The 24,602-nt window shown below is 50.7% G+C and overlaps 1 protein-coding gene across 3 annotated transcripts in view; it reads left to right on the top strand.

Moving 5' to 3' along the window:
• Nucleotides 1-24,602, top strand: part of PRRC2C (proline rich coiled-coil 2C) — a 1,097,702-nt gene that overhangs the window by 720,196 nt on the left and 352,904 nt on the right. For all 3 annotated transcript variants that reach the window (XM_069232016.1, XM_069232017.1, XM_069232015.1), the window contains exon 25: nucleotides 10,245-10,454. In XM_069232016.1, the coding sequence (XP_069088117.1) occupies nucleotides 10,245-10,454 (210 nt within the window). The remainder of the gene's footprint in view (nucleotides 1-10,244; nucleotides 10,455-24,602) is intronic.

The raw sequence follows: 24,602 nt of genomic DNA, 5'->3' as shown, positions 1-24,602 counted from the left end.
TAGCACACACAAGCTGGCAAGCAGAGTGTCTGTGCTGAGTGAGAGGTCTCCAGGGTGGCATAAGACATGCTGCAGCCCTTAGAGACCTTCCTTGGCATCAGGGCCCTTGGTACTAGAAGTACCAGTTACAAGGGACTTATCTGGATGCCAGGGTCTGCCAATTGTGGATACAAAAGTACAGGTTAGGGAAAGAACACTGGTGCTGGGGCCTGGTTAGCAGGCCTCAGCACACTTTCAATTGTAAACATAGCATCAGCAAAGGCAAAAAGTCAGGGGGCAACCATGCCAAGGAGGCATTTCCTTACAATTACTGTTTGGAAGAAACACAGCAGGGTGACGGTAGGACAAGCGGTATTACGACATCTATTCCAGTAACGATAAGCTGTTGTATTTTCTTATTTTTTTTCTTTTTTCGCCAGCCCATTGTTTTGCGCACATTGTATCTTTTGTTTCTTCCTTTGTTGTTGTAGTATTAATCATCGGGCTCCAGTGATGTTCTCTTAGCATATTGATTTGTTCTCTTTCATGATACAGTTTTCTTCAGTGATTATGTTTATATGTATTATACAATGTGCTTCACTACTGCTTGCTGTTCTGATTCAAGCACGTGAATCTATGAAAGTTCCATTACTGGAGTAAGAAAATTAGTTACTTACCTGTAACTGTAGTTCTCCAGTATCTTTCATAGATTCACATGCAACCCTCCCTCCTCCCCTGGGAAGCTCACCGTTACCTGTTCTCTTCAGATACTCTGGCACTCGTGCTTTGGAAAATGAGGGAATAGAGCTTCTCACAGGAGGGCTCTGATTGGCTGGGACTTGCTTTGGTCCTTTTTGCTCAGAGACAAGGATAGGCTACTAAGGTGAAAGCCTTAAGACCTTTTTTCATTGTAGTTGCTTCTATATTTCTATTTTAATTTACCGGGGGCTCCCATTTCGCTGTCGGGGAATGATTCAAGCATGTGAATCTATGAAAGATTCCAATACCGGAGAACTACAGTTAGAGGTAAATAACTAATTTTCTTCTGCTCCTTTTTCTTGGGTTTTTCTGTTTGTTCTGCCCAGCAGGGCTCTACTCTGGGTACGTTAAAAGGCTACTTTTCTGCTATATGTGCTTTTCTGCATTTGCTTGAAAGCCGTCCTCCTTCAAATCCTCTATTGTATATAGGTTTCTGAAAGGTTCACGTCATATTTTTCCTTCATCTCCGTTTATCATATCTCAGAGGGTCCGTAATCTACTCCTCGCAGTCCTAATTTATGCTCCCTTTGAGCCTATTCACAATTGTCCTCTCAGGATCCCTACCATGAAGACTGCCTTCCTTGTGGTCACATCTGCCCAGAGGGTCACTGAGCTGCAGGCTCTGTCATTCAAGTCTCCATACCTAAACATATACCCAGACAAGCCTCCTTTCTACTGAACGGAATCACTCCCTTTCATGTAGGCCAGTCCATCACCTTTTTTCGCTCTGCCACATCCCACTTGAGAAGAGGAGCAACTCAACTGTCTGGACCCAAAAAGAGCGTTTTTCTACCTTGACCATGCAAAAGAATTCCTGTGGACGACCAACTCTTTGTTGGGTATGTCAGAGCGAAGAAGAGAAAGGCTAAGCAAATGCAGACCTTCTCCAGATGGATCATGCTATGCATTAAAATCTGCTACACATTGGCCAAGAAGCATCCCCCAGAAGGCATGCATGCTCATTTCACCAGAGCCAAATCAACAGCCACTGCGTTGGTACTAGGAGTTCTGATCCTGGACATCTGCCAGACAGCAGTGTGGGGATCCCTTCACACGTTTACCAAGCACTACTTCCTAAACAGGCCGTAGGAATGGGTGTTTTGCCCGTTCGGTCCTGTAAATCTTCAGTATTAAATTGTCCCACAGACCCACCTTCAAGAAGATATTGCTTGGGCATCTATTTTAAGGTATGGAATCTGCGGCTAAAATATTTTTGGGGATCAACAAGTAACTTACCTTCAGTAACGCCTTATCTACTGTCAGGATTAGTTTTCCACAGCAGTCAATGGTTTTCATGGCTCCACGCTCCTGGCGTGGAAAGTCACAAAAAGAAGCTAACATCAGCGCACTGAGGTGGTATCTGCATAGGCACTGCACATGTGTAGGAAAATGCCACTGTTGGCATGGTTACCCCCCACTTTTTTGCCTTGTGTTGATGCCAACTTTGAAAGTGGTCTGGGACCCTGCTAACCAGGACCCAGCCCCAGTGTTCTTTCCCTAAAACTGTACCTTTGTTTACACAATTGGCACAACCTTGGCACACAGTTAAGTCCCTTGTAAAAGGTACCCATGATACCAAGGGCCCAGTGGCCAAGGAAGGTCTCTAAAGGCTGTAGCATGTATTATGCCACCCTAGGGGACCCCTCACCAAACACATACATATACTGCCTTGTGTGTGCTGTTGAGAGACAGTCGACATGGCACCCCTTTGGCATAGGTAATTCACCCCTCTAGCAGGCCTTACAGCCCTGTACGTAGGGTGCACTATATCACAGGTGAGGGCATAGCTGCATGAGCAATATGTCCCTACAGTGTCTAAGTCCATTCTTAGACATTGTAAGTGCAGTGTAGCCATATTGAGTAAATGGTCTGGAGGTTTGTCATCACGAATACTGGGAAGTTTGGTATCAAACTTTTCAGCACAATAAACCCACACTAATGCCAGCGTGGGATGTATTGAAAAATGCACACAGAGGGCACCTTAGTGATGAACACTGCATGCTAGCCAAACTGCTAGTGTAGGACTAACCGGTCTGTGCCAGCCTGTCACTTTCATATAAGTTTCTGACCACATGGGGTGAGTGCCTTTGTGTATTCTTGGGTCAGAAACAAAGCCTGTCCTAGGTTGAGGTGCTTCACACCTCCCTCCTACAGGAACTATAACACCTGGCAGTGAGCCTCAAGGGTACTCCAGCTAGTGGAGATGCCCGCCTTCCGGTCAAAGCCCCACTTTTGACGGCAGGTCAGGTGGGAAAATTAGGTAAAACCACCCCTTATGTGTGTCCAGAGCTGAGGTCACCCCCTTCCTGCAGAATCCTCCATCTTGGTTTGGAGGACAAGGACCAATAGGGATAGGATTGTGCCCCCTTCCCTAAAGGGAGTGGACACAAGGAGGGTGTAGCCACTTTCAGGAACAGTGGCCATTGGCTACTGCCCTCTGACCCCTAAAACGCCCATAAATCTAGGATTTAAGGGCCTCCCTGAACCCAGCTCACCAGATTCCTGGCGACCTACAAGAAGGACTGCTAAGCTGAAACCCCCAGCAGAGAAGAATGAAGACAACTGCTTTGGCCCCAGCCCTACCGGTCTGTGTCCTACTTGAACAAACCTGCAAAATGACCAGTGACGCATCCAGCAGGACCAGCGACCTGCCGACTCCAGATGACTGACCTGCACCTAAAATTACCAAGAACTCCTGAGGACAACGGCTCTGTCTAAAGAAAACCTACGACCAAGGACTCTCACCTCACTCTGGATGCGTGAGTCTTGACCCCTGTGCACCCGACACCCACAGCCCGTGTCCAGGTGGTCCATCCAGCAAGACAGGGCGATCAATTGCTTTCAAGTGCCCTGTCTGGGATGACCTCCCCACCCCTCTACAAAGATGGCTGCAGAGGGAATCCTGAGGACCCCCCTGACCACAAAGCTCCAGATGAAGATATCCAACGCCTAAAAACACACTGCACCCACCTTGGAGAAACCGACCCCCGGTGCATCAACCTATGGCAGCCGGCCGTCCTCCCTGTCTGACTGGTGGTGTGCCCGACACACCCCCTTGGACATCGCCTGCAGCCTCTGAGTGACCCCTGGGCTCTCCTCATAGACCAACATTGGAAACCCAACACCCTGTTTGTCCCCTGCACCCGGCCGCCCCTGTGCCCTGATGTGTGTTTGGTGCCTATCTCCAGTACTCCTTCAAATCCTCAAATGCTTTGCACTACCCTCTGATAAGCCTAACTGCTCAACCACACTACCACAAACAGAGCATTAGTATTATCTACTTTAGCTTCTGTTAAGTCTCTGCGGAGCCACTGGATTCTGTGCACACTATATCTCACTTTGATATAGTAAATACAGAGCCAGCTTCCTACAACATGTCACTTCCAGCCTGCACGATGCTGACGACCCTACGCGTAGCTGATCAGCGCACCTATTGGTGCGCAGGGGTAATTTTCGTATGTTTAAGGATAATTCTAAGGAAATAAATCTGTAGCTGGATATTGTCTACCAGATAAAGCATTATTGAACGGAAGTAACTTGTTCATTTTTCCTAAGAAGATTTTCGGACTTAACCTCTATATTACAAAATAATGCACTATGTAGGAAGTTGGCTCTGTATGTGCTATTTCAAAGTAAGGAATAGCATGCAGAGTCCAAGGGTTCCCCTTAGAGGTAAAATAGTGGTAAAAATAGATAATACTAATGCTCTATTTTGTGGTAGTGTGGTCGAGCAGTAGGCTTATCCAAGGAGTAGTGTTACGCATTTGTTGTACATACACATAGACAATAAATGAGGTACACACACTCGGAGACAAATCCAGCCAATAGGTTTTTATATAGAAAAATATCTTTTCTTAGTTTATTTTAAGAACCACAGGTTCAAATTCTACATGTAATATCTCATTCGAAAGGTATTGCAGGTAAGTACTTTAGGAACTTCAAATCATAAAAATTGCATGTATACTTTTCAAGTTATTGACAAATAGCTGTTTTAAAAGTGGACACTTAGTGCAATTTTCACAGTTCCTAGGGGAGGTAAGTATTTGTTAGTTTTACCAGGTAAGTAAGGCACTTACAGGGCTTAGTTCTTGGTCCAAGGTAGCCCACCGTTGGGGGTTCAGAGCAACCCCAAAGTCACCACACCAGCAGCTCAGGGCCGGTCAGGTGCAGAGTTCAAAGTGGTGCCCAAAACACATAGGCTAGAATGGAGAGAAGGGGGTGCCCCGGTTCCGGTCTGCTTGCAGGTAAGTACCCGCGTCTTCGGAGGGCAGACCAGGGGGGTTTTGTAGGGCACCGGGGGGACACAAGTCCACACAGAAATTTCACCCTCAGCAGCGCGGGGGCGGCCGGGTGCAGTGTAGAAACAAGCGTCGGGTTTGTAATGGAAGTCAATGGGAGATCTAGGGATCTCTTCAGCGCTGCAGGCAGGCAAGGGGGGGGTTCCTCGGGGAAACCTCCACTTGGGCGAGGGAGAGGGACTCCTGGGGGTCACTCCTCCAGTGAAAGTCCGGTCCTTCAGGTCCTGGGGGCTGCAGGTGCAGGGTCTCTCCCAGGTGTCGGGACTTTGGATTCAAAGAGTCGCGGTCAGGGGAAGCCTCGGGATTCCCTCTGCAGGCGGCGCTGTGGGGGCTCAGGGGGGACAGGTTTTTGTACTCACAGTCTTAGAGTAGTCCTGGGGTCCCTCCTGAGGTGTTGGATCGCCACCAGCCGAGTCGGGGTCGCCGGGTGCAGTGTTGCAAGTCTCACGCTTCTTGCGGGGAGCTTGCAGGGTTCTTTAAAGCTGCTGGAAACAAAGTTGCAGCTTTTCTTGGAGCAGGTCCGCTGTCCTCGGGAGTTTCTTGTCTTTTCGAAGCAGGGGCAGTCCTCAGAGGATGTCGAGGTCGCTGGTCCCTTTGGAAGGCGTCGCTGGAGCAGGATCTTTGGAAGGCAGGAGTCAGGCCGGTGAGTTTCTGGAGCCAAGGCAGTTGTCGTCTTCTGGTCTTCCTCTGCAGGGGTTTTTCAGCTAGGCAGTCCTTCTTCTTGTAGTTGCAGGAATCTAATTTTCTAGGGTTCAGGGTAGCCCTTAAATACTAAATTTAAGGGCGTGTTTAGGTCTGGGGGGTTAGTAGCCAATGGCTACTAGCCCTGAGGGTGGGTACACCCTCTTTGTGCCTCCTCCCAAGGGGAGGGGGTCACAATCCTAACCCTATTGGGGGGATCCTCCATCTGCAAGATGGAGGATTTCTAAAAGTAAGAGTCACTTCAGCTCAGGACACCTTAGGGGCTGTCCTGACTGGCCAGTGACTCCTCCTTGTAGCTTTCTTTGTTCCCTCCAGCCTTGCCGCCAAAAGTGGGGGCCGTGGCCGGAGGGGGCGGGCAACTCCACTAAGCTGGAGTGCCCTGCTGGGCTGTGACAAAGGGGTGAGCCTTTGAGGCTCACCGCCAGGTGTCACAGCTCCTGCCTGGGGGAGGTGTTAGCATCTCCACCCAGTGCAGGCTTTGTTACTGGCCTCAGAGTGACAAAGGCACTCTCCCCATGGGGCCAGCAACATGTCTCTAGTGTGGCAGGCTGCTGGAACCAGTCAGCCTACACAGATAGTTGGTTAAGTTTCAGGGGGCACCTCTAAGGTGCCCTCTGGGGTGTATTTTGCAATAAAATGTACACTGGCATCAGTGTGCATTTATTGTGCTGAGAAGTTTGATACCAAACTTCCCAGTTTTCAGTGTAGCCATTATGGTGCTGTGGAGTTCGTGTTTGACAAACTCCCAGACCATATACTCTTATGGCTACCCTGCACTTACAATGTCTAAGGTTTTGTTTAGACACTGTAGGGGTACCATGCTCATGCACTGGTACCCTCACCTATGGTGTAGTGCACCCTGCCTTAGGGCTGTAAGGCCTGCTAGAGGGGTGTCTTACCTATACTGCATAGGCAGTGAGAGGCTGGCATGGCACCCTGAGGGGAGTGCCATGTCGACTTACTCATTTTGTTCTCACTAGCACACACAAGCTGGCAAGCAGTGTGTCTGTGCTGAGTGAGAGGTCTCCAGGGTGGCATAAGACATGCTGCAGCCCTTAGAGACCTTCCTTGGCATCAGGGCCCTTGGTACTAGAGTACCAGTTACAAGGGACTTATCTGGATGCCAGGGTCTGCCAATTGTGGATACAAAAGTACAGGTTAGGGAAAGAACACTGGTGCTGGGGCCTGGTTAGCAGGCCTCAGCACACTTTCAATTGTAAACATAGCATCAGCAAAGGCAAAAAGTCAGGGGGCAACCATGCCAAGGAGGCATTTCCTTACACACTATATATGAGAATATCGTCAGGCTGGAAAACTTTTGTTACAGGTAAGTAATCTATTTGACCTTTGTAGGAAGTTTGCTCTGTATGTACTATTTCAAATTAAGAAATAGCATGCACAGAGTCCAAGGGTTCCCCTTAGAGGTAAGGTAGTGGCAAAAACAGATAATTCTAATACTCTATTTTGTGGTAGTGTGGTCGAGCAGTAGGCTTATCAGAGGGTAGTGTTAAGCATTTGGTGTACACACACAAGCAAAAAATGAGGAACACACACTCAGACAATTCCAAGCCAGGTTTTTATATAGAAAAGTGTCTTTTCTTAGTTTATTTTAAGAACCACAGGTTCAAGATTTACAAGTAATACTTCAAATGAAAGGTATTTCACTTAGGTAACTTAGGAACTTTGAATCCGCAAAATAGCATGTACAGTTTTCACAAAAATTGCAATAAGCAATTTTAAAACTAGACAGTGCAATTTTCAATAGTTCCTGGGGGAGGTAAGTATTTGTTAGTTTTGCAGGTAAGTAAACCACCTACAGGGTTCAAAGTTGGGTCCAAGGTAGCCCACCGCTGGGGGTTCAGGGCAACCCCAAAGTTACCACACCAGCAGCTCAGTGCCGGTCAGGTGCAGAGTTCAAAGTGGTGCCCAAAACACAGGCTTCAATGGAGAAGGGGGTGCCCCGGTTCAAGTCTGTCAGCAAGTAGGTACCCGTGTCTCCGGAGGGCAGACCAGGGGGGTTTGTAGGGACTGGGGAGGGGGGGGGGGGGGGCCAAGTCAGCACAAAAAGTACACCCTCAGCGGCATAGGGGCGGCCGGGTGCAGAGTGCAGGTTTGCAATGGAGTTCAATGGGAGACCCAATGGGAGACCCAGGGGTCTCTTCAGCGAAGCAGGCAGGCAAGGGGGAGGCTCCTCGGGGTAGCCACCACCTGGGGGTCGCTTCTGCACTGGAGGTCGGATCCTTCAGGTCCTGGGGGCTGCGGATGCAGTGTCTTTACCAGGCGGTGGGTTCTTAGAAGCAGGCAGTCGCGGTCACAGGGAGCCTCTGGATTCCCTCTGCAGGTGTCGCTGGGGGGCTCACAGGGTCAACTCTGGCTACTCAGAGGGTCGCAGTCGCCAGGGAGTCCTCCCTGTAGTGTTTCTCCGCAGGTCGAGCCAGGGGCGTCGGGTGCAGAGTGCAAAGTCTCACGCTTCCGGCGGGAAACGTGGAGTCCTTTTAAAGTTGTTTCTTTGGAGCAGAGCTGCTGTCCTCTGGAGTTCTTGGTCCTTTTAGATGCAGGGTAGTTCTCTGAGGCTTCAGAGGTCGCTGGACCCTGTGGAACGCGTTGCTGTTGAAGTTTTTCTTGAAGTGGGGAGACAGGCCTGTAGGGCTGGGGCCAAAGCAGTTGGTGTCTCCGTCTTCTCTGCAGGGCTTTCAGGTCAGCAGTCCTTCTTCGTCTTCAGGTTGCAGGAATCTATCTTGCTAGGTTCTGGGAGCCCCTAAATACTCAATTTAGGGGTGTGTTTAGGTCAGGGGGGTTAGTAGCCAATGGCTACTAGCCCTGAGGGTGGCTACACCCTCTTTGTGCCTCCTCCCTGAGGGGAGGGGGGGCACATCCCTAATCCTATTGTGGGAATCCTCCACCTGCAAGATGGAGGATTTCGAAAAGTCAGTCACCTCAGCTCAGGACACCTTAGGGGTTGTCCTGACTGGCCAGTGACTCCTTGTTTTTCTCATTATCTCCTCTGGCCTTGCTGCCAAAAATGGGGCCGTGGCCGGAGAGGGCGGGCATCTCCACTAGCTGGAGTGCCCTGGGGCGCTGTAACAAAGGGAGTGAGCCTTTGAGGCTTACCGCCAGGTGTTACAGTTCCTGCAGGGGGAGGCGAGAAGCACCTCCACCCAGTACAGGCTTTGTTACTAGCCACAGAGTGACAAAGGCACTCTCCCATGTGGCCAGCAACATGTCTGGTGTGTGGCAGGCTGGCAAAACTAGTCAGCCCACACTGGAAGTCGGGTATGTTTTCAGGGGGCATCTCTAAGATGCCCTCTAGGGTGTATTTCACAATAAAATGTACACTGGCATCAGTGTGCATTTATTGTGCTGAGAAGTTTGATACCAAACTTCCCAGTTTTCAGTGTAGCCATTATGGTGCTGTGGAGTTCGTGTATGACAGACTCCCAGACCATATACTCTTATGGCTACCATGCACTTACAATGTCTAAGGTTTTGCTTAGACACTGTAGGGGCATAGTGCTCATGCACCTATGCCCTCGCCTATGGTATAGTGCACCCTGCCTTAGGGCTGTAAGGCCTGCTAGAGGGGTGACTTATCTATGCTATGGGCAGTGTGAGGTTGGCATGGCACCCTGAGGGGAGTGCCATGTCGACTTAGTCATTTTCTCCCCACCAGCACACACAAGCTGGCAAGCAGTGTGTCTGTGCTGAGTGAGGGGTCTCCAGGGTGGCATAAGACATGCTGCAGCCCTTAGAGACCTTCCCTGGCATCAGGGCCCTTGGTACCAGGGGTACCAGTTACAAGGGACTTACCTGGATGCCAGGGTGTGTCAATTGTGGAAACAAAGGTACAGTTTTAGGGAAAGAACACTGGTGCTGGGGCCTGGTTAGCAGGCCTCAGCACACTTTCAAATCATAACTTGGCATCAGCAAAGGCAAAAAGTCAGGGGGTAACCATGCCAAGGAGGCATTTCCTTACAACCTTTTAAAGGTGATTTTGTGGAAATTAAAGCTTTCAACGTTATGAAATGTAATGGTGCTGCACAGCAGCAAAGATTTGTTTAATCACTCATTGATTGAAACTATGTTTTACTTCAATTGGAGAGACGTTTTTCCTCTCAGTATGAAGGTCTACAGGGTCCTGTGTATGGGTGAAGATATTCAGTGGTTCTTATTTTAATGAGCATACCCATGATGGAAAACTTGTGTTACTGGTAAGCAACCTTTCCTATTCCTAGCAAGTAACCTTTCCTGTTCTCATCTATATTGCTGTTGAGAGTCAGATATCTTTTGACATCTTTCAGACAGTAGTTGTGAGCCTGTTACTTTCTTGGACCTGTAGTTTGTGTTTTTCCCATTATATGTTGTGAGCACTGCTCACCAACAATGCAAGACTGGCCCAGTAGGTTGCACATCACATCTTGCAACTCTGAAGCTATGCATCTATACAAGATATACTTTGTGAGCTGCTTTCCATCCAATCATCTCCTTTCTCTCTAACCTAATCTTTAGGAGCTGGAACGTACACTACAGCTTCCCTGAACACAAAGGCAACCATTGCAACTGACCCTCCAAATATCTGCAAGGTGAAACCACAGCAGCTGCAGACCAGCACTATGGCAGCTGCCGGACACTTCTCCCAGCTAAGCTGCATGCCATCCCTCATCACCCAACAGCAGCAGCAACAGAGTCCGCAGGTCTATGTCTCACAGTCAGCTGCAGGTAATGGTGTAATCCTTTTATGTGAGGCTTCCATAAAGAAACCTCTGATGTCTTGTGGATACTGACAGAGCAGTTACTTCATGTTTTCTTCTTAGTCAGTTCCGAGCTGAGCTTCACCTTTTTTCGTAGATTCATTATCCAATACATAGGAGAATCTTATGGGCTGTTTATGTTTTTGTACTTCTGTTGCACCAGTTTTCATCGCTTGGTCACACTTACGAAGAAGAGTGCATTTTAACTCTCAGCTCTGTCATCCAGAGAGCTGAGATCAGCACCTCCTTAGTGTAACAGTTTATAGCAATTAAAGACACTAAACACATTGGTTTAATAGAGCATCAAAAAACGTTTAAAAATTCAAAATATTATAAACTTCCCATTTATGAGAAATAGTATAACACTTACAGGCTCATCTGGAGATTGAACATTGTATTTACAAATAGTGGGCATTAAAAAATGATCCTCACTGTCTTTGACCTTGAAGGCCACATGACTTAACTCCTGGGTACCACAATTACAGATAAGCAGATTTGCTCAGCTAAAAGAAATGCCTTGCCATAGCCCCATTGTTGCTCTGAGATGGAGACCATTTCTTCAGAACTCTAGAATTGTTCAGTGTGCCAAATGTTTGACTAACAATTCAAAGTATGATTACTTTCTAATGGCTATTGGATGTGCCATTGACATTCCACACGTACATAATTAAGCAGTGTTTCTGTCAAAGTGAACCTGGGGTACTATATCTTTTAAAGTCTTTCAGCTGTTGGTGTGACCACTCCAGTAAGTAGATTTGAGAGACCACAAATTTGAAGTGCCATAGTCAAGTTTTTTACAGAAGGAACTACGTCTCCATTTCTCAAGTTCTTGCTTTATCAGCTCCAATCAAGGAGCCTTCTATGGAATGGCTCAGTTGGATAGCCTATCTAATCACCTTGACTCGAGTCCTGCAAACACACTTGTTACTCACAAATCATGCCTTGAAGCTTGAATTGGAATTGGTGAATACACAACACAACTTAACATAGGATTCTCCCTTCTACTACTTTAAGAAGGACTGTAAGGAAATGCCTCCTTGGCATGGTTACCCCCTGACTTTTTTCCTTTTGTTGGTGCCAGTTATGATTAAAAGTGTGCTTGGGACCCTGCTAGCCAGGCCCCAGCACCAGTGTTCTTTCCCAAAACTGTACCTTTGCTTCCACAATTGGCACAGCCCTGGCACTCAGATAAGTCCCTTGTAACTGGTACCAAGGGCCCTGATGCCAGGGAAGGTCTCTAAGGGTTGCAGCATGTCTTATGCCACCCTGGGGACCCCTCACTCCGCACATGCATACTGCCTCACAGCTTGTGTGCTAGTGGAGAGAAAATGACTAAGTCGACGTGGCACTCCCCTCAGAGTGCCATGCCCATCTCACACTGCCTGTGGAATAGGTAAGTCACCCATCTAGCATGCCTTACAGCCCTAATGCAGGATGCACTATACCACAGGTGAGGGCTTATGTGCATGAGCACTATCCCCCTACAGTGTCTAAGCAAAACCTTAGACATCGTAAGTGCAGGGTAGCCATAAAGAGTATATGGTCTGGAAATTTGTCAAACACGAACTCCACAGTTCCATAATGGCTACACTGAAATCTGGAAAGTTTGGAATCGAACTTCTCAGCACAAGAAGTGTACACTGATGCCAGTGTGGAATTCATTGTAAAATGCACCCAGAGGGCATCTTAGAGATTCCCCCTGACTACCAGACCGACTCCTAGTGCTAGGCTGACCAGTTGTGGTCACGACTGCCCCTAAGGTGCCCTGAGCTGAGGTGACTCCTGCCTTTAGAAATCCTCCATCTTGGTTTTGGAGGATTCTCCCAATAGGATTAGGGATGTGCCCCCCCTCCTCTCAGGGAGGAGGCACAAAGAGGGTGTAGCCACACTACAGGTATGATCTAAACACACCCCTAAATCTATTTTTTAGGGGCGACCCAGGAAATCAGATTCCTGCAACCTACAACAAGGACTGCTGACCTGAAAGCCCTGCAGAGACAAATGAGACAACAACTAACTTGGCCCCAGCTCTACCGGCCTGTCTCCAGACTCGAAGAACCTGCACAGCGACCCATCCGACAGGGACCAGCGACCTCTGAAGCCTCAGAGGACTGCCCTGAACCCGAATTACCAAGAAACTCCTGAGAACAGCGGCACTGTTGATAAACAGCAACAACTTTGCAACTTTTAAAGACTTCACTCTTCCCGCCGGAAGCGTGAGACTTCACCCTCTGCACCAGACGCCCCCGGCTCGAGCTCCAGAGAACCAACACCACAGGGAGGACTCCCAGGCGAGTGCGACCTCGTGATTAACCGGAGACGACTCCCCTGGACCCCCACAGCGACGCATGCAGAGAGGATCCAGAGGCTCCCCCTGACTGCCTGGAACAAAGAACCCGATGCCTGGACAAAGCATTGCACACTCAGCCCCAGGACCAGAAGGAACCGAACTCCAGTGCAGGAGTGACCATCAGGCGACCCTCTGCCTAACCCAATTGGTGGCTGGCCCGAGAAGCTCCCCTGTGCCCTGCCTGCACCGCTAGTGACCCCCGGGTCTCTCCATTGATTCCTATTGAAAATCTGGCACCTGCTAAGCACACTGCACCTAGCCGACCCTGTGCTGCTGAGGGTGTCTTTTGTGTGCCTACTTGTGTGATTTCCCCCCACCCCCGTGCTCTACAAAACTCCCCTGGTCTGCCCTCTGAAGACGCAGGTACTTACCTGTTGGCAGACTGGGACCGGAGCACCCCTGTTCTTCATGGGCGCCTATGTGTTTTGGGTCCTCCTTGACCTCTGCGCCTAACCGGCCCTGTGTTGCTTGTGTGGTGACTTTGGGGTTGCCTTGAACCCCCAACGGTGGGCTGCCTTGGTCCTTCTAGATGCAGGGCAGTCCTCTGAGGCTTCAGAGGTTGCTGGTCCCTGTGGAAAGTGTCGCTGGAGCAGTGTCTTTAGAAGTGGGGAGACAGGCCGGTAGAGCTGGGGCCAAAGCAGTTGGTGTCTCCGTCTTCTCTGCAGGGTTTTTCAGCTTAGCAGTCCTCCTCTTCTTAGGTTGCAGGAATCGGAGTTCGTAGGTTCTGGGGAGCCCCAAAATACTGAATTTAGGGGTGCGTTTAGATCTGGGGGGGATTAGTAGCCAATGGCTACTAGCCCTGAGGGTGGCTACACCCTCTTTGTGCCGCCTCCCTGAGGGGAGGGGGGCACATCCCTAATCCTATTAGGGGAATCCTCCATCTGCAAGATGGAGGATTTCTAAAAGTTAGTCACCTCAGCTCAGGACACCTTAGGAGCTGTCCTGACTGGCCAGTGACTCCTCCTTGTTTTTCTCATTATCTCCTCCGGCCTTGCCGCCAAAAGTGGGGCCGTGGCTGGAGGGGGCGGGCAACTCCACTAGCTGGAGTGCCCTGGGGTGCTGTAACAAAGGGGGTGAGCCTTTGAGGCTCACCGCCAGGTGTTACAGTCCTGCAAGGGGGAGGTGTGAAGCACCTCCACCCAGTATAGGCTTTGTTACTAGCCACAGAGTGACAAAGGCACTCTCCCCATGTGGCCAGCAACATGCCCCATGTGGCAGGCTGCTAAAACCAGTCAGCCTACATGGATAGTTGGTTAAGGTTTCAGGGGGCGCCTCTAAGGTGCCCTCTGGGGTGTATGTTACAATAAAATGTACACTAGCCTCAGTGTGCATTTATTGGGCTGAGAAGTTTGATACCAAACTTCACAGTTTTCAGTGTAGCCATTATGGTGCTGTGGAGTTCGTGCATGACAGACTCCCAAACCATATACTCTGATGGCTACCCTGCGCTTACAATGTCTAAGGTTTTGCTTAGACACTGTAGGAGCATAGTGCTCATGCACTTGTGCCCTCACCTATGGTATAGTGCACCCTGCCTTAGGGCTGCAAGGCCTGCTAGAGGGGTGACTTATCTATACTTCATAGGCAGTGTGAGGTTCGCATGGCACCCTGAGGGGAGTGCCATGTCGACTTACTCGTTTTGTCCTCACTAGCACACACAAGCTGGCAAGCAGTGTGTCTGTGCTGAGTGAGGGGTCCCCAGGGTGGCATAAGACATGCTGCAGCCTTTAGAGACCTTCCCTGGCATCAGGGCCCTTGGTACCAGGGGTACCAGTTACAAGGGACTTACCTGGATGCCAGGGTGTGGCAATTGTGGAAACAAAAGTACTGGTTAGGGAAAGAACACTGGTGCTGGGGGCCTGGTTAGCAGGCCTCAGCACACTTTCAAATGAAAACTTAGCATCAGCAAAGGTAAAAAGTCGGGGGGGTAACCATGCCAAGGAGGCATTTCCTTACACAATCCCCCCCCCCCCCCCCCCCCCAAACGAAAGAGGATGAGACTAACCTTTCCCAAGAGAGTCTTCATTTTCTAAGTGGAAGAACCTGGAAAGGCCATCTGCATTGGCATGGGCAGTCCCAGGTCTGTGTTCCACTATAAAGTCAATTCCCTGTAGGGAGATGGACCACCTCAACAGTTTTGGATTTTCACCTTTCATTTGCATCAGCCATCTGAGAGGTCTGTGGTCAGTTTGAACTACAAAGTGAGTATCAAAGAGGTATGGTCTCAGCTTCTTCAGGGACCAAACCACAGCAAAGGCCTCCCTCTCAATGGCACTCCAACGCTGCTCCCTGGGGAGTAACCTCCTGCTAATGAAAGCAGCAGGCTGGTCAAGGCATCATCATTTGTTTGGGACAAAACTGCCCCTATCCCATGTTCAGAGGCATCAGTCTGCACAATGAACTGCTTGGAGTACTCTGGAGCTTTTAGAACTGGTGCTGTGCACATTGCTTGTTTCAGGGTGTCAAAGGCCTGTTGGCATTCTACAGTCCAGTTGACTTTCTTGGGCATTTTCTTGGAGGTCAGTTCTGTGAGGGCTGTCACTATGGATCCATATCCCTTCACAAACCTCCTGTAGTACCCCCAAGTCAAGCCAAGAAATGCCCTGACTTGAGTCTGGGTTTTTGGAGCTGCCCAGTCCAGAATAGTCTGGATCTTAGGCTGGAGTGGCTGAACTTGGCCTCCACCTACAAGGTGTCCCAAGTAAACCACAGTTCCCTGCCCTATCTGGCATTTGGATGCCTTGATAGTGGCCTGCTGATTGCAGAGCCTTCAAAACCTTCTTCAGGTGGACCAGGTGATCTTGCCAGCTGGAGCTAAAGACACAATATCGTCAAGATAAGCTGCACTAAAGGACTCCAAACCAGCAAGGACTTGATTCACCAACCTTCGGAAGGTGGCAGGGGCATTCTTTAAATCAAAGGGCATAACAGTAAACTGATAATGCCCATCAGGTGTGGAGAATTGTAGGAAGTTGGCTCTGTATGCACTATTTCAAAGTAAGGAATAGTATGCACAGAGTCCAAGGGTTCCCCTTAGAGGTAGGATAGTGGCAAAAAGAGATCATACTAATGCTCTTTTTTGTGGTAGTGTGGTCGAGCAGTAGGCTTATCAAAGGAGTAGTGTTAAGCATTTATTGTACATGCACACAGGCAATAAATGAGGAGCACACACTCCGAGACAATTCCAGGCCAATAGGTTTTTGTATAGAAAAATATATTTTCTTAGTTTATTTTAGGAACCACAGGTTCAAATTCTACATGTAATATCTCATTTGAAAGGTATTGCAGGTAAGTACTTTAGGAACTTTGAATAATCACAATAGCATATATAATTTTTATATAAAACACATATAGCTATTTCAAAAGTGGACACAGTGCAATTTTCAACAGTTCCTGGGGGAGGTAAGTATTTGTTAGTTTTTGTAGGTAAGTAAACCACCTACGGGGTTCAAGTTTGGGTCCAAGGTAGCCCACTATTGGGGGTTCAGAGCAACCCCAAAGTTACCACACCAGCAGCTCAGGGCCGGTCAGGTGCAGAGTTCAAAGTGGTGCCCAAAACACATAGGCTTCAATGGAGAAGGGGGTGCCCCGGTTCCAGTCTGCCAGCAGGTAAGTACCCGCGTCCTCGGAGGGCAGACCAGGGGGGTTTTGTAGGGCACCGGGGGGGACACAAGTCCACACAGAAAGTACACCCTCAGCAGCGCGGGGGCGGCCGGATGCAGTGTGCAAACAAGCGTCAGGTTTGTAATAGGAATCAATGGGAGACCAAGGGGTCTCTTCAGCGGTGCAGGCAGGCAAGGGGGGGGCTCCTCGGGGTAGCCTCCACCTGGGCAAGGGAGAGGGCCTCCTGGGGGTCTCTCCTGCACTGGAGTTCCGATCCTTCAGGTCCTGGGGGCTGCGGGTGCAGGGTCTTTTCCAGGCGTCGGGGTCTTAGAGTCAGGCAGTCGCGGTCAGGGGGAGCCTCAGGATTCCCTCTGCAGGCGTCGCTGTGTGGGCTCAGGGGGGACAACTTTGGTTACTCAGTCTTGGAGTCGCCTGGGGGTCCTCCCTGTAGCGTTGTTTCTTTACCAGTCGAGTCGGGGTCGCCGGGTGCAGTGTTGCAAGTCTCACGCTTCTGGCGGGAATTGCAGGGATCTTTAAAGTTGCTCCTCTGGAAACAAAGTTGCAGTCTTTGTTGAACAGGGCCGCTGTTCTCAGGAGTTTCTTGGTCCTTTTAGAGCAGGGCAGTCCTCTGAGGATTCAGAGGTCGCTGGTCCTGGGGAAAGCGTCGCTGGAGCAGTTTTCTTCCGTAGGGGGGAGACAGGCCGGTAGAGCTGGGGCCAAGGCAGTTGGTGTCTCCGTCTTCTCTGCAGGGTTTTTGAGCTCAGCAGTCCTCTTCTTCTTTAGGTTGCAGGAATCTAAGTTCCTAGGTTCAGGGGAGCCCTTAAATACTAAATTTAAGGGCGTGTTTAGGTCTGGGGGGGTTAGTAGCCAATGGCTACCAGCGCTGAGGGTGGGGTACACCCTCTTTGTGCCTCCTCCCATGGGGAGAGGGTCACATTCCTATCCCTATTGGGGGAATCCTCCATCTGCAAGATGGAGGATTTCTAAAAGTTAGTCACTTCAGCTCAGGACACCTTAGGGGCTGTCCTGACTGGCCAGTGACTCCTCCTTGTTATTCTCATTATTTCCTCCGGCCTTGCCGCCAAAAGTGGGGCCATGGCCGGAGGGGGCAGGCAACTCCACTAGCTGGAGTGCCCTGTGGTGCTGGAACAAAGGGGGTGAGCCTTTGAGGCTCACCGCCAGGTGTTACAGCTCCTGCCTGGGGGAATAGCATCTCCACCCAGGGCAGGCTTTGTTACTAGCCACAGAGTGACAAAGGCACTCTCCCCATGTGGCCAGCAACATGTCTCGAGTGTGGCAGGTTGCTAAAACCAGTCAGCCTACACGGGTAGTTGGTTAAGGTTTCAGGGGGCACCTCTAAGGTGCCCTCTGGGGTGTATTTTACAATAAAATGTACACTGGCATCAGTGTGCATTTATTGTGCTGAGAAGTTTGATACCAAACTTCCCAGTTTTCAGTGTAGCCATTATGGTGCTGTGGAGTCAGTGTTTGACAGACTCCCAGACCATATACTCTTATGGCTACCCTGCACTTACAATGTCTAAGGTTTTGCTTAGACACTGTAGGGGCACAGTGCTCATGCACTGGTGCCCTCACCTATGGTATAGTGCACCCTGCCTTAGTGCTGTAAGGCCTACTAGAGGGGTGACTTATCTATACTGCATAGGCAGTGTGAGGTTGGCATGGCACCCTGAGGGGAGTGCCATGTCGACTTACTCGTTTTGTCCTCACCAGCACATACAAGCTGGCAAGCAGTGTCTCTGTGCTGAGTGAGGGGTCCCCAGGGTGGCATAAGATATGCTGCAGCCCTTAGAGACCTTCCCTGGCATCAGGGCCCTTGGTACCAGGGGTACCAGTTACAAGGGACTTACCTGGATGCCAGGGTGTGCCAATTGTGAAAACAAAAGTACAGGTTAGGGAAAGAACACTGGTGCTGGGGCCTGGTTAGCAGGCCTCAGCACACTTTCAATTCAAAACATAGCATCAGCAAAGGCAAAATGTCAGGGCGTAACCATGCCAAGGAGGCATTTCCTTACACTGGCCATTCCAGTGTTAGCTGGAGTAGAGTTAGAAGTTGTAAGGAAATGCCTCCTTGGCATGGTTACCCCCTGACATTTTGCCTTTGCTGATGCCAAGTTATGATTTGAAAGTGTGCTGAGGCCTGCTAACCAGGCCCCAACACCAGTGTTCTTTCCCTACCCTGTAACTTTGTTTCCACAATTGGCACACCCTGGCATCCATGTAAGTCCCTTGTAACTGGTACCCCTGGTACCAAGGGCCCTGATTCCAGGGAAGGTCTCCAAGGGCTGCAGCATGTCTTATGCCACCCTGGTGACCCCTCATTTAGCACAGACACACTGCTTGCCAGCTTGTGTGTGCTAGTGAGGACAAAACGAGTAAGTCGACATGGCACTCCCCTCAGGGTGCCATGCCAACCTCACACTGGCTATGCAGTATAGATAAGTCACCCCTCTAGCAGGCCTTACAGCCCTAAGGCAGGGTGCACTATACCATAGATGAGGGCACCAGTGTATGAGCCCTGTGCCCCTACAGTGTCTAAGCCAAACCTTAGACATTGTAAGTGCAGGGTAGCCATAAGAGTATATGGTCTGGGAGTCTGTCATACACGAACTCCACAGCACCATAAGGGCTGCACTGAAAACTGGGAAGTTTGGTATCAAACTTCTCAGCACAATAAATGCACACTGATGCCAGTGTACATTTTATTGTAACATACACCCCATAGGCCTCTGAAACCTTAACCGACTATCCGTGTAGGCTGACTAGTCCTAGCAGTCTGCCACACACCAGACATGTTGCTGGCCACATGGGGAGAGTGCCTTTGTCACTCTGTGGCTAGTAACAAAGCCTGTACTGGTTGGAGGTGCTTCACACCTCCCCCTGCAGGAACTTTAACACCTGGCGGTGAGCCTCAAAGGCTCATCCCCTTTGTTACAGCACCCCAGGGCACTCCAGCTAGTGGAGTTGCCCGCCCCCTCTGGCCTCGGCCCCACTTTTGGCGGCAAGGCCGGAGGAAATAATGAGAAAAACAAGGAGTCGTCACTGGCCAGCCAGGACAGCCCCTAAGGTGTCCTGAGCTGAGGTGACTCTGACTTTTAGAAATCCTCCCTCTTGCAGAGGGAGGATTCCCCCAATAGGGATAGGAATGTGCCCCCCTCCCCTCTAGAGGCGGCACAAAGAGGATGTACCCACCCTCAGGGCTAGTAGCCATTGGCTACTAACCCCCCAGACCTAAACACGACCTTAAATTTAGTATTTAAGGGCTCCCCAGAACCTAGGAAACTAGATTCCTGCAACCTAAGAAGAGGACTGCTAAGCTGAAAAACCCTGCAGAGAAGACTGAGACACCAACTGCTTTGGCCCCAGCTCTACCGGCCTGTCTCCCCACTTTTAAAGACACTGCTCCAGCGACGCTCTCCCCAGGGACCAGCGACCTCTGAAGTCTCAGAGGACTGCCCTGCATCTAGAAGGACCAAGAACTCCAGAGGACAGCGGCTCTGTTCACCAAAGACTGCAACTTCCTGGGGGGAGGTAAGTAAAGGTTAGATCAGGACGTAAGTAAAACACTTACAAGTCTCAGTCCTGGGGCATAGGCAGCCCACCGTTGGGGGTTCAAGGCAACCCGAACGTTACCACGCCAGCAGCTCCAGGCCGGTCAGGTGCAGAGATCAAAGAGGTGCCCTAAACACATAGGCGCCTATGGAGAACAGGGTTGCTCCGGTTCCAGTCCGCCAGCAGTTAAGTACCTGCGTTCTCGGGGGGCAGACCAGGGGAGTTTTGTAGAGCACTGGGGGGGGACACAAGTAGGCACGCAAAACACACCCTCAGCGGCACAGGGGTGGCCGGGTACAGTGTGCAAAGCAGGCGTCGGGATTTGTATAGGTTTCAATGGAGGGACCCGGGGTCACTCTAGCGGTGCAGGCAGGCACAGGGGGGGCTTCTTGGGACAGCCACCACCTGGGCAAGGCAAAGGGTTGCCTGGGGGTCACTCCGGCACGAAGGTTCAGTTCCTTCAGGTCCTGGGGGCTGCGGGTGCAGTGCTGATTCCAGCCGTCGGATCCCTTGTTACATGCAGTCGCGATCAGGGGGAGCCTATGGATTCTCTCTGCAGGCGTCGCTGTGGGGGCTCAGGGGGGTCGTCTCTGGTTACTCACGGGCTTGCGGTCGCCGGGGAGTCCTCCCTGAGGTGTTTGTTCTCTGAATCTCGTAGAGATTAGCTGGTTTTGAGCAGGGCCGCTGCTCACTGGAGTTTCTTGGTCCTTTAGTCCAGGGCAGTCCTCTGAGGCTTCAATGGTCGCTGGTCCCTGTCGGATGAGTCGCTGGTTGCAGGTTTTTGAAGTTGGAGACAGTCCGGTAGAGCTGCGGCCAAAGCAGTTGTCTTCCTCCTTCTCTGCAGGCTTGTAGGTCAGCAGTCCTTGTTTCTTCAGGTTGCAGGAATCTAGTTTCCTAGGTTCTGGGTTGCCCCTAAATACTGAATTTAGGGGTGTTTTTAGGTCTGGGAGTGCATTAGCCAATGGCTACTATCCTTGAGGGTGGCTAAACCCTCCTTGTGCCACCTCTCTTTGGTGTTGGGGGCACATCCCTAATCCTATTTGTAAAGAAATGGCTCCCTGTTGCAGTTACCCCCCACTTTTTGCCTGATACTGATGCTGACTTGACTGAGAAGTGTGCTGGGACCCTGCTAACCAGGCCCCAGCACCAGTGTTCTTTCACCTAAAATGTACCATTGTCTCCACAATTGGCACAACCCTGGCACCCAGGTAAGTCCCTTGTAAGTGGTACCCCTGGTACCAAGGGCCCTGATGCCAGGGAAGGTCTCTAAGGGCTGCAGCATATCTTATGCCACCCTGGGGACCCCTCACTCAGCACAGACACACTGCTTGCCAGCTTGTGTGTGCTGGTGAGGACAAAACGAGTAAGTCGACATGGCACTCCCCTCAGGGTGCCATGCCAACCTCACACTGCCTATGCAGTATAGATAAGTCACCCCTCTAGCAGGCCTTACAGCCCTAAGGCAGGGTGCACTATACCATAGGTGAGGGCATAGGTGCATGAGCACTATGCCCCTACAGTGTCTAAGCAAAACCTTAGACATTGTAAGTGCAGGGTAGCCATAAGAGTATATGGTCTGGGAGTCTGTCAAAAACGAACTCCACAGCTCCATAATGGCTACACTGATTACTGGGAAGTTTAGTATCAAACTTCTCAGAATAATAAACCCACACTGATGCCAGTGTTGGATTTATTAAAAAATGCACACAGAGGGCATCTTAGAGATGCCCCCTGTATTTTACCCAATTGTTCAGTGCAGGACTGCTGCTGAGAGACGAGTTTCTGACCTCATGCGGTGAGAGCCTTTGTGCTCTCTGAGGACAGAAACAAAGCCTGCTCTGGGTGGAGGTGCTTCACACCTCCCCCCTGCAGGAACTGTAACACCTAGCAGTGAGCTTCAAAGGCTCAAGCTTCGTGTTACAATGCCCCAGGTCACTCCAGCTAGTTGAGATGCCCGCCCCCTGGACCCAGCCCCCACTTTTGGTGGCAAGTCCAGGAGAGCTAATGAGAAAAACAAGGAGTCACTGGCCAGTCAGGACAGCCCCTAAGGTGTCCTGAGCTGAGGTGACTCTGACTTTTAGAAATCCTCCATCTTGCAGATGGAGGATTCCCCCAATAGGAATAGGGATGTGCCCCCCTCCCCTCAGGGAGGAGGCACAAAGAGGGTGTACCCACCCTAAAGGACAGTAGCCATTGGCTACTGCCCTCCCAGACCTAAACACACCCCTAAATTCAGTATTTAGGGGCTCCCCAGAACCTAGGAACTCAGATTCCTGCAACCTAAGAAGAGGACTGCTGAGCTGAAAAACCCTGCAGAGAAGACGGAGACACCAACTGCCTTGGCCCCAGCTCTACTGGCCTGTCTCCCCCCTTCTAAAGACACTGCTCAAGCGACGCTTTCTCCAGGGACCAGCGACCTCTGAATCCTCAGAGGACTGCCCTGCTCTAGATGGACCAAGAAACTCCAGAGAACAGCGGCCCTGTTCACCAAAGACTGCAACTTTGTTTCCAAAGGAGCAACTTTAAAACAACTGCGTTTCCCGCCAGAAGCGTGAGACTTGCTACTCTGCACCCGACGCCCCTGGCTCGACTTGTGGAGAACAAACACTTCAGGGAGGACTCCCCAGCGACTACGAGACCGTGAGTAGCCAGAGTTGCCCCCACAGCGACGCCTGCAGAGGGAATCCCGAGGCTCCCCCTGACCGCGACTGCCTGACTCCCAGATCACGACGCGTGGCAAAGACTCTGCACCCGCAGCCCCCAGGACCTGAAAGATCGGAACTCCAGTGCAGGAGTGACACCCAGGAGGCCCTCTCCCGTGCCCAGGTGGTGGCTACCCCGAGGAGCCCCCCCCCTTGCCTGCCTGCATCGCTGAAGAGACCCCTTGGTCTCCCATTGAAACCTATTGAAAACCCGACACGTGTTTGCACACTGCACCCGGCCGCCCCCGTGCTGCTGAGGGTGTACTTTCTGTGCTAACTTGTGTTAAGCATTTGTTGTACATACACACAGGCAATAAATGAGGAACTCACACTCAGAGACAAATCCAGGCCAATAGGTTTTGTTATAGAAAAATATCTTTTCTTAGTTTATTTTAAGAACCACAGGTTCAAATTCTACATGTAATATCTCATTTGAAAGGTATTGCAGGTAAGTACTTTAGGAACTTTGAATAATCACAGTAGCATATATACTTTTTACATAAAACACAATAAGCTGTTTTAAAAGTGGACACAGTGCAATTTTCACAGTTCCTGGGGGAGGTAAAGTATTGTTAGTTTTAGCAGGTAGGTAAACCACCTACGGGGTTGAGATTGGGGTCCAAGGTAGCCCACCGTTGGGGGTTCAGAGCAACCCCAAAGTCACCACACCAGCAGCTCAGGGCCGGTCAGGTGCAGAGTTCAAAGAGGTGCCCAAAACACATAGGCTTCAATGGAGAGAAGGGGGTGCCCCGGTTCCAGTCTGCCAGCAGGTAAGTACCTGCGTCTTCGGAGGGCAGACCAGGGGGGTTTTGTAGGGCACCGGGGGGGACACAAGTCCACACAGAAAGTACACCCTCAGCAGCGCGGGGGCGGCCGGGTGCAGTGTGTAAACACGCGTCGGGTTTTCAAAAGATTCCTATGAGAGACCAAGGGGTCTCTTCAGCGATGCAGGCAGGCAAGGGGGGGGCTCCTCGGGGTAGCCACCACCTGGACAAGGGAGAGGGCCTCCTGGGGGTCACTCCTGCCCTGGAGTTCCGATCCTTCAGGTGCTGGGGGCTGCGGGTGCAGGGTCTTTTCCAGCCGTCGGGAAATTAGAGTTCAGGCAGTCGCGGTCAGGGGGAGCCTCGGGATTCCCTCTGCAGGCGTCGCTGTGGGGGCTCAGGGGGGACAACTTTGGTTACTCACGGTCTTGGAGTCGCCGGAGGGTCCTCCCTGAGGTGTTGGTTCTCCACCAGTCGAGTCGGGGTCGCCGGGTGCAGTGTTACAAGTCTCACGCTTCTCGCGTGGAGTTGCAGGGGTCTTTAAATCTGCTCCTTTGAAACAAAGTTGCAGTCTTTTTGGAGCAGGGCCGCTGTCCTCGGGAGTTTCTTGTCTTTCTTGAAGCAGGGCAGTCCTCTGAGGATTCAGAGGTCGCTGGTCCTTTGGAAAGCAGGAGACAGGCCGGCAGGACTGGGGCCAAAGCAGTTGGTGTCTTCTGTTCTTCTTCTGCAGGGGTTTTTCAGCTCAGCAGTCCTCTTCTTGTAGTTTCAGGAATCTAAATTCTTAGGTTCATGGGAGCCCTTAAATACTCAATTTAAGGGCGTGTTTAGGTCTGGGGGGTTAGTAGCCAATGGCTACTAGCCCTGAGGGTGAGTACACCCTCTTTGTGCCTCCTCCCAAGGGGAGGGGGTCACATTCCTATCCTTATTGGGGGAATCCTCCTTCTACAAGATGGAGGATTTCTAAAAGTCAGTCACCTCAGCTCAGGACACCTTAGGGGCTGTCCTGACTGGCCAGTGACTCCTCCTTGTTTTTCTCATTATCTCTCCTGGACTTGCCGCCAAAAGTGGGGGCTGGGTCCAGGAGGCGGGCATCTCCACTAGCTGGAGTGCCCTGGGGCATTGTAACA

This window comes from Pleurodeles waltl, chromosome 4_2 (assembly GCF_031143425.1).
Source record: "Pleurodeles waltl isolate 20211129_DDA chromosome 4_2, aPleWal1.hap1.20221129, whole genome shotgun sequence".
NCBI classification, from domain to species: Eukaryota; Metazoa; Chordata; class Amphibia; order Caudata; family Salamandridae; genus Pleurodeles; species Pleurodeles waltl.
Note: the sequence above shows the minus strand (reverse complement) of the source record. Positions and strands in the feature narration are given on the sequence as shown.